The sequence below is a fragment of the Miscanthus floridulus genome, chromosome 17, assembly GCF_019320115.1.
Source record: "Miscanthus floridulus cultivar M001 chromosome 17, ASM1932011v1, whole genome shotgun sequence".
Classification (NCBI taxonomy): Eukaryota; Viridiplantae; Streptophyta; class Magnoliopsida; order Poales; family Poaceae; genus Miscanthus; species Miscanthus floridulus.
Window position 1 is genome coordinate 10,937,577 of NC_089596.1, and position 16,055 is coordinate 10,953,631.

Here is a 16,055-nt window from a genome sequence, read left to right on the forward strand (position 1 = left end):
TGTATTTTAACCATAGATCCATACACTATACAAGGTTACACATCCATGCCAATCAAATGGTACCACCAGCCTACCACACCCTTATATAGTAGAAACCATTTCGCAAACCAGTGATTTGCAGCAGGTTATGTGACTCATCTGCCTAACAATCTAGCTTAACCACTACAGCCCTAAACATTAGTTGGTAACAAGGTAGGTCTCCTGTGGCATGAACTCGATGATACAATCTCTTATGATGTCATCATGGATCATCCTGGCAATATTCATTCCAACCAGTTCTACCTCAGAACGATGGTCCAATGGCAAAGGCTGAACATCCTCCAAAAAGAAGTGTCCATTGTTACTTCGCTTCTGCACCATTTGCCAGACATTTTCAGCTAACTGTCCGTGATCTATTTCAGGCCAGCACTTCATCATGATCTTTGCATGCAAACCGTTGTCTGGAATGGTCATGTCAGCCAAGATGGAGTTCGCAAGATCAAACAGAAGTTTCCTGTCTGATTTCGACCACAGAACCAGCTTGTTATACTTGTTTTCAAGACACAGGAACACATCTGAGCTCACTTGCCAATCTTCTAGGTGATCTGGCAAGTCACACACGCTAGCAAGCATGTCCTGTACATAAGAGAAATCCCTGTCCTCCTCATTCTTAAACATAGATAACCGCTCTTCCATGGCTCGATACGTTGAGATGTTCATATTGTCAAACTCGTCGCTTGACAAAGTACCAGAATAGTCTTCACAAATGTCATCTTGGTCTTCCATCTTCAGCATCTTTAGTTGCTCTCTGAGTTCTGCAGTTTTTTAGAAGGGCAAGAATAGCATTCAGTAATATTAACCATATTAAGTGAAGGAAATTTGAGTTCCTATGATATACTAACCTTGAATACCAACTTTGATGCTTTTAAAAATTCCAGAATAAGTCTCTTCACCAGAACTGTGTTGCGATAAAGCAGTTGGACTTGAGCAGTCACAACTTTCAGAACTTGCAATACTTGCTGATTCTGTTGTTTGAGTGCCAACTTGATCATCAATCTCCACTGATGGTTTCCTTTCCTCCTAGAACCAGATGTATGTTAAATCTTAATGATCAGAATGCAATTATTCCATTGGAGCTAAAAATTTACATAACAAAACTAAAATGACTTGAGAAATTGAGATGGTGTGGTTTGCAGATTCAGAAATTGTACAGCTAAAAATAAATAACTATTACAATTTTTATTTAGAACAGCAAAATAAGTTGACTGTCCACCCCCTAACGCCTAACCCACCAACTCAAGTCTTGCGCGTTTCTTTCTTGGCAGAAATGAGGTTAACTCTAGTCCTTTGCAATCATAGCACCTGTTTGTGCATGTTGACCAACTAACATTGACAAGGTAAATGTAAAACTACTTGATTATAACACTGTTGGAACATACCTTCAATTCTATGCTATCCTGATTCTGAATTGATAAAACTTCTTTTGTCTCTGGAGATGATGTTGCTAGTGTCTGGTATGTGCATCCCATAAAACCTTGTGTTTTTTCCGTGTAATTGTGTTGAAGAGCAGAATCAGATTCTTCCTGATCCTCAGTTCTGATAGCATCATCAGGGCACTTTTCAGTATGTATATTGCTTGCCCGAGAAAGATCAGAAATGCAGATGCTGTGCCTAGCTTTTTCCGAAGTTACATGAATTTCTTTTTCAGGTAGCATATTTTCCTTTCCTAGATGGACAGTTGATTTTCCATTTTTCTGTTTTGCATTTCTGATTGGTGATCTCTTCCTGATATGTGCATTTTCAGATTCATCAGTGGGTGAATTCAATATATCTTTCAGAATGGGCAACCTACGGGTTGGTGCAGACTGCCTCCTGCATGACAATTTTGCAGAAGTGGTAGATGAGGCTGGAAAAGATTTGGACCTGGGAAATTCCTTGATATACCAGCTCTTGAATCATCTTCACAGTAAATCCCTGTCTTCCACCCATCTTTACTGCTAATGCCAAGAGGGCTGCCTGGCACCTCCCTCACATTATAGGGATTGAAGTTTGGATCTGATCCTCCCCTGTGGGAGCTTTCTCTTGGTGCATCTCTATCAGACAGTCCGAGCATTTCACCTAGTGTTTTTATGCCTTTAGGAATTAAATTTTCTGAACCAGATTGGCAGGCCATTTGCCATCGTTCTGAGAGGTGCTTTCTGGCCTTTCTACTTACTGATGGTCCAGCAGAATGAATGCTTGAATAAAAGGGCATGGTGTCATCAGAGGTAGAACTAACTTTTGCCTTCTCAGTATCCACTTCAAGGTTATATTCCTCCTGGGATGGTCTCCTCCTGCTACTGCTTTTAGGTGTTTGTTTTCTAACCTTCTGTAGTGCAGAACCCCTTTCTCCTTCAAGAACTTCATTGTTTCGTGGCACAGAAATTTTTTTACTATGGTGTAGAGGCTTCAAATGTCCTGTCCCACTCCTCTGTTTATACTGTGGTGCTTCTTGGCTTGATAGAACAGGCGTGAAACTTTTCCTTTGAAGGTTTGGCTTCAGAACAACGATTTGAGAGCGACGGCATGAGCCTTTACTCTTGCCCTCATTTGGTGCCAACGGCGCCACTGGTGTAACTGAAGTTTCTCTGAGCGGCATGCTAGGAATGGGTTTCTCAAACTCCTTTGGTATGTCATGCATCCCATCACACACACCTTCCATGCCACAAGGGATTTCTTCCTCAAATGATTGTGCAGCAGCAGCAGCAATGCTTGTATGAGAAGAACACTGCGACCCACTGTGGCTAAGGATATGTCCTGAGAATCCTGACACTGCAGTCCTGTTCTCCTGAAGGATTTCAAGGAAAACATCCCTTTTGGAGTGGAGTACCTCAAGTGCTTCGCTGAACTCCTTCGAATTCATATTCCCTTCGCCAGTGGCAAGGCGCTTGGCATCCAAGAACTTTTGCCTCACAAATTCCAGATCAGCCTCAATGTTTGTCAGATACGGCTCCTGATTTCCAGGCTGCAGCAGCTCATGCGTCGCCGTGTTCTCCACCTCTGTTACCTCGAAAACATCCTTCAGTGCTGGCAGCTCATCAGAACTGATGTTACATGTCTGATCCCCAGATGATACACTGTCCACATCTCGAACAACTCCAGACATGTGTCGCTGCAGGTTAGCGTGGGTGTCACTCTGGCAGCGGTAAGGGGGTGTTTAGTTCACCCTAATTCCAAACTTTGGCATTATATAAAAAGAAGATTCCCCATCACATCAAACTTACGGTACATACATGGAGTATTAAATGTTGACGAAATCAAAAACTAATTACACAGTTTGGTTGTACTTTGCGAGACGAACGTTTTAAGCCTAATTAGTCAACGATCGAACCATTACTACCAAATAAAAACAAAATGGTACTGTGTCGAGGCCCAAGAGGTTTCTTGGGGCGAGGCACGGTGTCGAGGCCCATCAGCCTGGCAACAATCCCAGGCGAGCAATGGGTGAACTCCACCTGCTTCGGCGCGTCTTTCTTCGCAGGGACAGCGTTTGACTTGCTGGAGACGCCCTGCAAAACAGACAAAGAGAGCAGGGACAAGGCTTTCAGCACGCAGTTCACTAGTCAGACGTATTTAACGGCGTTGAAATGCATTTGTGGACAGCAGTGTGCTGCATTATGTACCTCTCTTGAATTGTCTTCACCTCTCGGCGCATCCACCGGCGGCAGCGGCATTGCCTTCTTTGCCCTTTTGAACCCCCGCTTGAACTCAAAAGTGAACTGGTGTAATAACCAAATAACAGTTGTAATTACTAGGAATCGAGGTAGACAATCGTTCAAAACAATTACTAGAAAGAAAAGTGAATCTCGGGTTTTTTTAGGAAAAAAGGAAAAAACTCTAGTCCAAGCATAATTAATTAAACACTTTTCCTATACTACAGTCGCCTGATCTGTGTGAGTTGTTCAGGCGATGCGATCGCGCGCGCAGCCTCAAGGTCTCTGTTGGGTTGTATACGATCCGGATGTGATTCAATTCAATAGAAATGAGACCCGTTAACACATCCTAGACCCGGTCCTAATTGTGCCCACTGCCGACACCTCTTCGATTTTTTTTTGTTTTCCTCAAACCGTGCGCCCTTCAGACACGAAAGGAATCCGAGGCGACTTCACCCAGGTCGTGGCGACAGGGCGATTTTTCCGGTGATTTGCCGCATCGTCGCCGTGCGCGAAGCGATTTTACCGGCGAAATCCCCATCTCAGGTGACGCTCTATGTTCTGTGGGGTGGCTGCATCTCCTTCCTCCTTGTTCATCGTTGCTGAATCACTTGTTGCTTGTGTGTACTCGATCCCATTTCCTGATTGGGTGTTGATTTCGTCTTCGATTGGTTGAAATCATATTTTGAGGAGGGCACGGGGATGGACCTTTTTTCCAGTAAGGTTGGGATTAGCGATTTTGGTGTAGTGTGCAAATATACAGGGTCGTATTGTGTAGATCTGGTTCTTCTTTCTTACCCTGCTGATCTAGCGAGTCACTCGTTGATTCATTTCTCCCTCAACAGCAAGCACCCGTTACCTCTTTTTGCTTGGTTTCTGTATTCCCCTGTGGAAAAGGGGTTAGAACTGGGAAGCAAAGGATACAGACGGAGTGGTGGAGAGGTGTGCTGATTTTTTTAGTGGTATTGGCCGGATGAGTGGTGGAGATGGAGAGGTGTGTTGGTGATGTATGCTTTGTGCAATCCATTCAACATTTGTTGGAGGTCATGCTTTGATTTCCTTCTTGCCCTTTGCAGTTAGATGTGCAAGTTGTATTATCAAATGCAGTGAATTACCCCTTCTGTTTGTGCCTCACTATGGGTGATTAGGCGTCAAGTATTGGAGTTGGCTGCGGCAACCGACAATTTAAAATTTTACCATAACTTTGCTTTTGATTATCGTTCACGTGAAAAGGGTTGGCTGAACACTATATCTTTGGGTCAGTTCTGATGACCTGAGCCTGCATAAAGAATGTAAAAGATTCATGTACATTTCTTCCTTACCTGATATTTGTAAAAATATTTGAGGTGTTCTGCCTGTACACAACTCAGGCAGATGCCATGGATATAGATTGTCTTATAGCACAAGTTTCTGATAAGGTCCCTTCATAATAAATTTATATTAGTTCATGAAATAAATTTGAGATTTCTATTGTTTTACTTTGCTCTTTCAGTTTTTTGTTGCCTTCCAGGAATATGTTGTGGTTCTGATATTTTGTAGGAGTAATAACAATATTCAAAAACTGTATGCACCTATATGGTTGAGTTCTTTCTTTGCTACGTTGCTCATAAACCTTAGTCTCAGGGATCACTTTACGCAGGAGACATATCTCATTCAAAAACTGTATGCACCTATATTGCCACGATGAGGTGAGGATGCTGTACAAATTTTCTTGCAGTTAGTGTTCATTTCAATCTCCTTTGAAAAATTCTAGCGTAGTTCGAGCTGCTCTGTTTATTGTTCTGTAGCTGTCTGACACAGGCCTGCCTGTATTCTTTCAGCAACAATTTGGCTTGCGTGTTTGCAGCTCTCTCACCAGATGTTTCAGATAGCAGCGTCTTGGGTTTAGTACTTGTTCATCTGAATTATTTCAGTTTGCATTGATAGCCAGTGTCCTGCTAATTCCAATGTGCAACGGTTCCTTCTTTGGTTACTAGGAACTGCAACATTTCAGCTGCGCGGTGTTCCAGATATTCAGTTCAGACAGAGATTGAAATAGCTATTGGGCAGTGTACTTGATCAGTCCGATAGGAAACCATGTGGTGCCGGCTCTTGCTTTTAGTCCACCGGGTCGAGTAAGACAACAGCAGCAACAATTTTGGCTCAGTTGGGAAGTAGTAGGACAGAGACAACAGCTGCACTTCGACAATCAGGTAAGGAGGTAAGCAGTGCGTCTACAGCTGGCTGCTATTTCCGTTTGCTTGCACACGCAGTCTGTTCAATGTTCAGATTAGAATCTTCAGAGTAGCAGCTCTGTGAGTTAAGTACTGCACCATGAGTTTTCGTCGTGACTGAAATCATTTTCTTGTCTTCTTGTCTACGGAGTAAGCACTAGTTCCTTTGCCTTGATTTGCATCAACGTGCTGCCACTTTGTGTATAGTCACCATCATGCTATAGTGAAAAGAATTACCTGCTAATGATTACTACTTGAGCTAATTTGTTTGCATTAGGAGATTTACACGGCTGCTACTGTGAAAGTTTAGTGTGTTCAAAATTGAAAACAGTGCACAAAGTTTTTCTTGTGATCTTTAACTTCTTCCTGCATTTTCGCATGCTAATTAGAATTTTTTGTTAGCTGGTTAATTAGTGATTAATTAATTTGTTTGGGTTATAATTGGGGATATAGGCCTTAATTTCTCGCAAAGAATTTTAAAGGCTCCCATTCACCTATATAGTTTCAGGGATTAATAACAATATTCAAAAACTGTATGCACCTATATTGGCACTGGTGTTGGTGTAAGTCCATGTAAGGCTCCTGTAGCTTGTCCCTCCCTGTGACAATATATAGCTTGATCCTCCTGTGACATTATAACATGCAAATTTTTGCATTCATCATTACAATAAAACTATAATATTTTGGTGTTGCCCACATATTTTGGGAACTCACATTCATTTCTTTTCTTTGTTGTTCTTGTCCATAGCAGTTGTAGGTCACTAGTGCTGTGGAACTCTCCTGTTCATGACAAACAAACAAATCAAACACAAATATCATTAGTTGCAATGAGTACTAGTGTAAATTGCTAGTATGTAGCACCGCAATTGTAGTTGTCATAATATGCAATAAGTTGATTTGTGCTAACACATCTTGAACTTTGTTAATTGTGATTTGTGGCAACACACCTCTTTTTTATCCTTGTCCTTTCATAGAAAAAAATTGTTTCTTGTGATTTGTGCTAACACACCTTTTCATCTGTTTATTGTGATTTGTGCCTGTCCACACCAAGTTTTTGTCCTTGCCCTTTCATAGAAAAAAATGCCTCTTGTGATTTGGGCTAGCTCACATTTTCCTTTGTTTATTGTAATTTGTGCTTGCCCAAGCCAAGTTTTTGTTCTTGTCCTTTCATAGAAAAAAAATTGTCTCTTGTGATTTGTGCTAACACTTCATGAACTTTGTTAATTCTGATTTGTGCCAACACACATCTCATTTTTGTCCTTGTCCTTACATAGAAAAAAAATGTTTATTGTGATTTGTGCTAACACATATTGAAGTTTATTTTTTGTGATTTGTGCCAGCACACACCAATTTTTGTCCTTGTCATTTCATAGAAAAAAATTTGTCTCTTATGATTTGTGCTAACACACCCTTGCTCTGGATGATAGGGTTGATAATGGATTGTGGTTTCTCAATGACATTAGAAAATGATGATTGGTTAGGACGATGCACGTGAGCTGTACAATTGTTTTGATTTTTTTTCCTGCGGAAGCTAAGTATTTTCCAATCTTTTGTCCTGTGCTAAGAATGTTTTTCTCTGAGCGCATAGAACAAATCAATGAATGTGTTAGCTATTTACAGAACACCTATAGTCCTATATTTGTTTTATCTTTTGATCTGTACCTGTGTTATCAGTGATCACTTCACAAAATCACACATGCTGTAGATGTAGGAGCTTAACAATTTTGGTTTGCTATACTTACACTCTCTCTGTCTCCTACTTGATCAGTTGCTTGCTTTTGTTTTTACTCTATACAATTCTGCATGCGTTGATGTTTGCAGGAAGTCTGTACAATTCTGCCTGCGTTGATGTTTGCAGGAAGTTGCTTTGATATCACTGAATCTTTGTGCAGGACGTTGCTGCCAGAATAATGGACTTCTCACAACAAGGCCCAAGGCCAGTGTGCATCATTTCAGCAACTGGAGCTGTTTCTACAACAACCCTTCTCCAAGATTCAGAGTCTGGTGGTGTGGGTACATATGAGGTATGTTGTTGATGGTTATCATTTGCCTAAAAACTACTTCATGTATGTGTTCTGTTCTTCTCTTGTTGCATGTTTGAATACAAATGTTTGCCCACTGTCCAAATTAAACAAAAGGTTTGATGGTAGCATTTGCCTGGATAGTTGGATTGCTTGCATGTTACAACTGAAGTATTGCTATCAAAGGTTTGAAAAAAAATCATAAAAGGAGGTATTTGTTTCCACACTTTCTCTTAGTTAAGTATGCTGAGGACGTCTGCTTTCAGTCCAAGGTTGGGGTTATATCCTTGTTTGAGGCTGCAGTGCAGGCCATAATATACAAGATAATTTCTATTTTTTCATGGAATTGTTCATGTATACTTTGATTATTTTGTTCTTATTTAGTTTTGTACCCCTGAAGGGCGGGCCTGGTGCAAGCGGTAGAGTCTTATCGCCTGTGACCGGAAGGTCCCGGGTTCGAGTCGCTGTCTTCTCGCATTGCACGGGCGAGGGTAAGGCTTGCCACTGACACCTATCCCTAGACCCCGCATAGAGCGGGAGCTCTCTGCACTGGGTACGCCCTTTTTTTTAGTTTTGTACCCCTGTGCTTTATTGTTGATTTGGCAGGGTTGATTTGAGATCCTATGCCTTTTCGGATCGTCCTTGGTGCTAGATGGTGGCACACAGACCCGAAGCAGAGGAATCAACAAGACCTCTGCTTGTTGTGTTGGTGTTGGTGCAGTACTATAGAAATAAGATGCATCGATAGTATACTACTAAATTTTGAAGTGCTCTGTTCCTATTAATATCTGCTGTTGATGAAAACCAAACAAATAAAACATTGATTACAAAATTGCAATGAGCAATAATGGAAATTGCAACTATCAGGCACCGTAATTGTAGTTCTGAGCATATGCAATATATTGGTGTTGAACCATTTTGCCTCATATTCTCGTTTTTCTGCTAGTTGATCTATATATTCTGCACGTATACACTATTTATCTATTTAACTTTTAATTTGTGTTCTTTTTATGTATAAATGTTTGAACCTGTGTATTTTATCAACAAGCACAGTGGTTCTGGAATCTACCATGCTCACAATGTTCCTGTTCTGGAGCTCACCTTCTAGGGCGGCAAAAGGGGCTATATGACTTAAGCTTCACATTTTCCTTCCTGTTCATCTGTGAGATGCCTGGGCTATGATCCAATGTGCAATGCCCATGGTATGGATGCAGAACCAACTTGCCCAGAACAAGACACATAAGCTCATCCTGAACTACATTAATCAGGTGTGGTTAACTAACATTTAGTGCAGGGCGTTTCTGTACCACTTAGTACTTTGCTTAACTATTTCATTATGACAGCTTTGCGAGCGTCTATCTAGTCCCATGGGAGAATCAGCCGTGGTCTGTGCCAGTCTTTGGGTACATGCCTGACATTGTGTTCACTATTGGAGGCAAGAAGTTCAAGCTCAGACCAAAGCAGGTGTGATCCCTTCTCCGTTATCACACTCTGAGATCTTGATCATGTGATTTCAAATAAATGTTCCTATACACAACTCTTAAGTCTTACCTTCTATTTTTGCAGACTATGTGAGGATGGTGAACTATTGCACCGAATTTTGGCCAAGTAAGGAGACAGGATGTCCATCTCTTTGTTTCCTGTATCTCAGTCTTTGTCATTAAAATTCTAGATTTTTGTGCTGTAAAATCAGATTGCTTTATTTTGTTTGTCTGCTTCGTTTGATTTGTAGTTGTTGGTATAAGGTTCATTACTAAATGGTGTGTTCCTTTGGACAGAAAGAATAGCCGTTATAGTGAGAAAGATGCTACAGCAGTTGTGCGCCAAATGCTGAAAGTGGCTGCAGAGTGTCATCTGCCTGGGTTAGTTCACCGAGATATGAAGCCTGAGGTAGAAATCAAACACTTTCAATCTATTTGCACTCAGTAAACATTTGGTGATATTTCACTGCTTCCTCTAAATCTGTCTGGAACCTGATATGACAAGTGTGCGATTCACAAAGCAATTCTTTCCAAGAAGGCTGCTATTATCAACTATCTTTTAGTGAACTCAGCAAATCCATTCATCCAAGATAAAGTGAGTACAAATCTTGTTTAGCATGCTTGTAAACAGTTTGTACAGAGCCTAATGCAAGCAAATTTTGTTTGGGCCTGTCTTCGTTACTTTAAGTTCCTTGGTGCCTTGTAAACAGCTTAACTGTTGAGACACAATGTAGTTTTGCCAAACAGAAGTAATTGCACTTTTAAGTACATAAAGTTGCACTAATTCAAATGTGCAATTTCTTTATCAATGAAGACATATTTCTACTGTTGCATTGTTTCCTTCACAAATGCTTTTGACTTCATTTTTATTATGTAATTTCTAATATGGTTTCCCTTGTATAACTACAGAGTGTTCATTAGAAATCATCAATTATCAATCCCCTAAACCCAATCATGAAGCATAGACATATAGCAATGCAGACCGAATCCCTTTCCACATTTTGAAGAACCAAGTTAGAGAAGTTTATAGAACAAAGGAGATGAAGTGAACACATGACAAAAAACAACAGATTAGTACCTTTTTCTTTGACAGATCTTGTCCAATCTTGTATTTTTGTGTAATTTTCACTGATTTTCGCTCTCTTTCTCTTGTTAGGTGCTTTCCCGATCTGTACTTTATTGGATCTGTTTCTTTTTTGCTGGAGGCTGCAGTGACATATTTGTGCTTGTACGGCTGTTTTATTGGGCTAATAGTTGCATTCTGGCTCAAATGAGCACCCACTTCAGGTAGCAGTATTCGGTTTATGTGCCCTGTAAAGTTTGACGGGCCCGGCAGGATCTAATGTTCCTAACAGGTTTTTTCGCGGACCCGTTATGATTGCGGTGTACAAAAACAACTGTTAACAGATTTGGACCGTTCAAAACAATCTGATGGCCAGAAACCGTCGCCTGAATCGAACCAATATTCCAGGCATCTGAAATATAGCAAATCCCTTAATTAAATATTCTCCTTTTCAAAATACACGAAGCATAATTAACAACTGCATACGTTTCTAACTTGGAAGGAGTGATTTAAACATGCAGTGGTACAATATGAGCAGCAGCTGTAATAATAAAAAACATTGGTGGAAACTGAAAAGTGACAGGAAGAGACGGGGACTGGTGGTGGTGGTCTACTCACCGATGTCTCCTCCACGGAAGACACCACCGGAGCCTCCAACGCCGCTGGGTCCTTCAATTCGGGGGCAGCCCCGCTCGCTGCGCAATGACGGCACGGAGAAAACCAAGGATCTGTCTATTTCGAACTTGGGTGATTTGACCTATTTGAACACTCAAGCAATTTCAAAGCACAAATCACACAAATGAGACAAAAAGCAAAATTTGTGTGATGGAAGCCTGATGCTCACACGAGTAATCCTCCAATACAAAACAGACAAATAACCAAATAGAAAAATTCGAGTGAAACATAGCATAATTTCACTCGGATTACCAGAGAACACCATCCACACCTTCACGCAATCACCACTACAAACATTGGAACAAAAAATAATTAAAATAAAAACAAAAAAGGCATAAATTTTCTATGAAATACAAAATCACAAAAATTCTGAGGGAACTACCATACACAAACATACCAAACAACAGATTTCAAATATCAAAAAACCAGAAATTTTCAATGAATTGCAAAAAAACAAAAATACTGAGGGAACTGCCATAAACAAACATACCAAAAAACATAATTTTAAATAACAAAAACCAGAAATTTTTTATGAAATGCAAAACAAAAAAAAATCTGAGGGAACTGCCTACAACAAACATACCAAAAAAATTAAAAAAACAAAAACCATAAATTTTCTATGAAATGCAAAATCACAAAAAATCTGAGGGAACTACCTGAAACAAACAAACCAAAAAACAAAATTTCAAAAAAAATTCTATGAAAGGAAAAATAACTGCTGCACGACACCTACTATAGAACATTATAACTGCTGCACGGCAGCAGATGAGAGATAAAATGTATGGAGCCCAAAAATGTTTCAGCTGTCTTATGAAAAATAGACAGATGAGATGATAAAAAACAAGGCCTAATTGCACATTGAAACAATCAAATAAAAGACTGATAAATTACTACAAGAAACTGATCAAAGATTGACAGATTAAAGACTGAACAACACAGGAGGTCAAACCAACAGAGATCACAGCAACGTCTAGATTTTACTAAAGAAAAAATGCACGATGCCAATGGATCAAGATGAATTTCATATAAAACAAATGGATCCAAATGAGCTAAAAAACTGGATGGCACGAAACAAACGAAAAAACAACACCGATAATCTCTAGGCTCGACCAAACAAACAAGAACAACACCTCTGGACAAAAAAAAAACACAGGACAGGAAAAATATGCATAGAGAATTCCGCAATATGCCGAGCGTCTAAAGAGATCAAAACTAAGCATAACAGAGAAACATGTCCCGAAGGACATCAAAACAAAACTGAAAAACCTTTCAAAAAACAAAACTGAAAAACAATACAAATACAAAAAAACAGAATTAAAAAAAAAAATGAATGAAATACTCACCAATGAAACCAAATTGACGCTGAAAAACGGCTGCCTCTGCCTCGACCTCCGCATCAACCTACACCTCAGCCTACTCATAGGAGAGGGGCCATGACCTGAAAAGTACCAACATATAAATGAAGCAAGATTTCAAATAATACCAAATGTTAGAATTAATTGCTATTTACTTTAATCACCTAGTTACTTGTGTAATCTCCTAGCTTTAATCTCCTAGCTAGTTGTGCTGAGTTAATGCTCAGCTGGCCCCTTGGGGTTCGGCTGGCCTCTTGGGACCCGGTTGACCTTTTGTGTCACCCCCCTCCTCTCTTTTTATATGTAATCTCTTCTGTAAACTCAATTCAAGTAATCTAAGCCTGTTAGGCTATTGTCTTTCATGGTGTCAGACTAAACCATCGATCCTTCTACTTCCGCTCCCACTCCACCCACCCCAGGCTGCTGCGCGCGCCCATGGCCACCTCCAGCTCCTCCGCCATGGCTACCGCGACCAAGCTCCGCAACGAAGCCCTCTCTGCTACCAAGCGCCTAGAGGATGAGGCCTCCTCTCTGCGCTCCACCAACACAGAGCGCAGCCAGCAGCTCGAGGAAGAAGCTGCCCTTCTCAAGTCCGCTGCCGCCGCCCAGGAGCGTGTCCACGCCGCCGCTGCTGCTCTTGACAAAGAGCGCGCGTAGGCAGATACCCTGGAACAGCAGGCCGCGGCCCTCCGGGATCGCCTCCGCCCTGAGCATCCGGACGACGACGCCGATCCTGAGGATGACGACGTCCACTCCGCCTCCTTTGAAGCAGCGGCCATCGCCCACCTCCACACTCAAGCTGCTGCCGTCTAGAACATCAAGAACCTCATCCCTATCGTTCTTGATCTTCAATCCTCCAACTACTCCAAGTGGCGCGGCTATGTCCTCCTCATCCTCGGCCGTTTCGCCTTGAAGGATCACGTCCTCAGCGATGACTCCCGCCCCTACGATCCGGCGTGGTCACGCATGGACTGCGTCATCCTCTCTTGGCTTTTCAACACCATCTCCACCGACCTCCTGGACGTCATCCATGAGCACGATGGCATACTTTGCCCGAACAGCATGGCTCGGGATTGAACAACAGTTCCTCAACAATCGCGAGTTCCACGCCATGCTCCTCGACGCCGAGTTTCGCACTCTCTGCCAAGATGCCCTCTCCATCGATGACTATTGCCGCAAAATGAAGAGCATGGCGGATGCCCTCGCCGACCTCGGCAAGCCCATCCAGGACCAAACTCTAGTGCTGAACGTTCTACAGGGTCTCAATGAACGTTTTCAGTTCATGTCCCAGCTCATCACCCGCCAGAGGCCGTCCCCATCCTTCGCCAATGTTCGTGCTGACCTCCGTTTGGCCGAGCTCAACATGGGGACGCCCTCTGCCTCTCCTTCGGCTCTTGTCGCCGCGCCCTCCATCAGGCCGCCCACTTCGTCCTCGCCTGCGCCTCCACGCCATCATTAGGCCACTGCTGGCCATCAGGCTGCTGCTGGACTTCATGCTGCTGCTGGACAGCAATCTAGTGGCAACCGTGGCCGACGCTGCCACGGCGGGCGTGGCTCTGGCGGCTCCCACAGTGGTGCACAGGGCGGGACTGCACCAGCCACACCATAGTGGCCCTCGCTGCTCAACCCCTAGACCAGTTCTATCCACATGTGGCTAGGGTCCACCGCTGGTGGCGCCCGTGGCCCTCCACCACGTGCAGTCTAGTCTGCACCTCTGCAGCAGGCTCTGGTGGCCGGCGTGCCATCGGCATACTTCGCTCCACCACCGGCTTCCGGGTCCTACTACCCGCAGCCCCCTCAGGCACCTCCTGCTTAGGCGCCCTGGACGCCCGAGGGTCTCGCTAGTGCCTTCAGCACCGTCTCCCTCACCCCACCACCGAGTTCCTCGAATTGGGTGATCAACTCGGGTGCCTCCTCCCACATCACCGCCAACCCTAGTATGGTCACCGCTACACCATTCTCTTCCTTTCCCTCCTCCATTGTCGTAGGCAACAGGGCCACCCTCCCTGTTATTGGCACCGGCTATTCTGTCCTTCCTGGACCCTTTTGCCTTGACAATGTCCTTGTAGCTCCCGACATTATCAGAAATCTCCTTTCGGTTCGAAAATTCACTACTGACAATTGTGTTTCTGTCGAGTTTGACCCTCTTGGTGTTTGTGTGAAGGATCTTCGTACCCGGAACACCCTCCTCCGATGTAACAGCACGGGGCCTCTCTACACTCTTCAGCTCCCTTCATCCACCACTGGCTCCTGCGCCATTGTCGCCACTCCTTCACCAACTACCTAGCACAGGCGCCTTGGTCACCCTGGTAAGGCCACTCTCCAGTCCCTTGCGCAGTCCTCCTCCATTGTCTGCAGCAAACCTGAAGATGACTCCCTCTGCCATGCCTGTCAGCTTGGGCGTCATATTCATCTCCCTTTTTCTATTTCGTTATCTAGAGCAGCCAAGAATTTTGATTTAATCCATTGTGACCTATGGACATCTCCTGTTGTTAGTGTCTCTGGTTTCAAATATTATTTAGTTATTCTTGATGATTTCTCTCATTTCCTCTGGACTTTTCCCCTTTGTGCTAAGTTCGATACATTCCCCATGATTTCTAATTTCTTCGCTCATGTGTCTACCCAATTCGGCTGCACCATTAAATCAGTCCAATGTGACAACGGTCGCGAGTTTGACAACTCCGCCTCTCGTGCTTTCTTTCTTTCTCATGGCATCACTCTCCGCATGTCATGCCCCTATACTTCCTAGCAAAACGGGAAAGCCGAGCGCATGATCCGCACCATCAATAACATCACACGCACCCTCCTCTTCCAAGCTTCCATGCCCCCTCTTACTAGGCTGATGCTCTAGCCACTGCCACCTATCTCATCAATCGCCTTCCCACCAAAACTCTAAACATGAGCACCCCCTTTTTCGCCCTCCATGGCACCCTTCCCTCCTATCATAATCTTCGTGCCTTCGGGTGCACATGCTACCCCAACCTTTCTGCCACCACTCCTCATAAGCTTGCCCCCCGCTCCACCCTCTGTGCTTTCCTTGGTTATTCACTGGATCACAAGGCTATCGGTGTCTCAACCTCAACACCAACCGCATCATCATTTCTCGCCATGTTGTTTTTGACGAAACAACGTTTCCTTTTTCCCTTAGCCGGCCATCCCCTCCTCAGGCTTTCTGAGCGGAGGCCATGCGAAGGCGGCTAGGGCCTGACGCTAGTGCTCCAATCAGAGGGGCCGTTCGAAGTTGGCCTGAGCCTAAGCTAGTGCTCCGGTCAGAAAGATGGGCCAAAGGCGGCTAGGGCCTGAAGCGAGTACTCTGGTCTGTTGAATTTAGACTCTTGGCCCGGTCCAGAAGAAAAAAGGCCATCCTCCTAGGCCGAGCCCTAGCGTGGAAGCCAGTCCCAAGGGACCTCGAGTTTATGAACCCGACAGGAGCCCCCGAGCCTCCGGGTGATTCGGGCAGAATCGTCCGGGGGATTTTTGTCTTGCCGGCGGGTGCGCGCGAGCGCACCCGTGGGTGTAGCCCCCGAGCCCCCGAGTAGTTCGGGCAGAACTGGCTAGGGGTTTTTCTGCGTTGCC

At 43.6% G+C, this 16,055-nt stretch overlaps 1 protein-coding gene, 1 long non-coding RNA gene and 1 pseudogene across 19 annotated transcripts; 2 read left to right on the forward strand and 1 right to left on the reverse strand.

The window, feature by feature from the left end:
- Window positions 1-177: 177 nt before the first annotated feature.
- LOC136515208 (uncharacterized) lies at window positions 178-12,940 on the reverse strand (annotated as a pseudogene).
- Window positions 3,906-10,813, forward strand: LOC136518156 (uncharacterized). 18 transcript variants are annotated; one of them, XR_010774441.1, is made up of 10 exons: window positions 3,917-4,217; window positions 5,295-5,359; window positions 5,492-5,863; window positions 7,777-7,908; window positions 8,290-8,458; window positions 8,959-9,173; window positions 9,249-9,369; window positions 9,472-9,513; window positions 9,684-9,981; window positions 10,296-10,813. It is a non-coding gene; the product is annotated as an uncharacterized lncRNA (long non-coding RNA). The 18 variants fall into 18 exon arrangements; XR_010774438.1 differs by having other exon boundaries at window positions 8,306-8,458; XR_010774443.1 differs by having other exon boundaries at window positions 8,306-8,458; window positions 9,014-9,173.
- Window positions 12,941-13,590: 650 nt separating the features above from the next.
- Window positions 13,591-13,938, forward strand: LOC136515209 (uncharacterized). Its single transcript, XM_066508872.1, has one exon. The coding sequence runs from the start codon at window positions 13,591-13,593 to the stop codon at window positions 13,936-13,938; it is 348 nt and encodes a 115-aa protein (XP_066364969.1).
- Window positions 13,939-16,055: the final 2,117 nt, after the last annotated feature.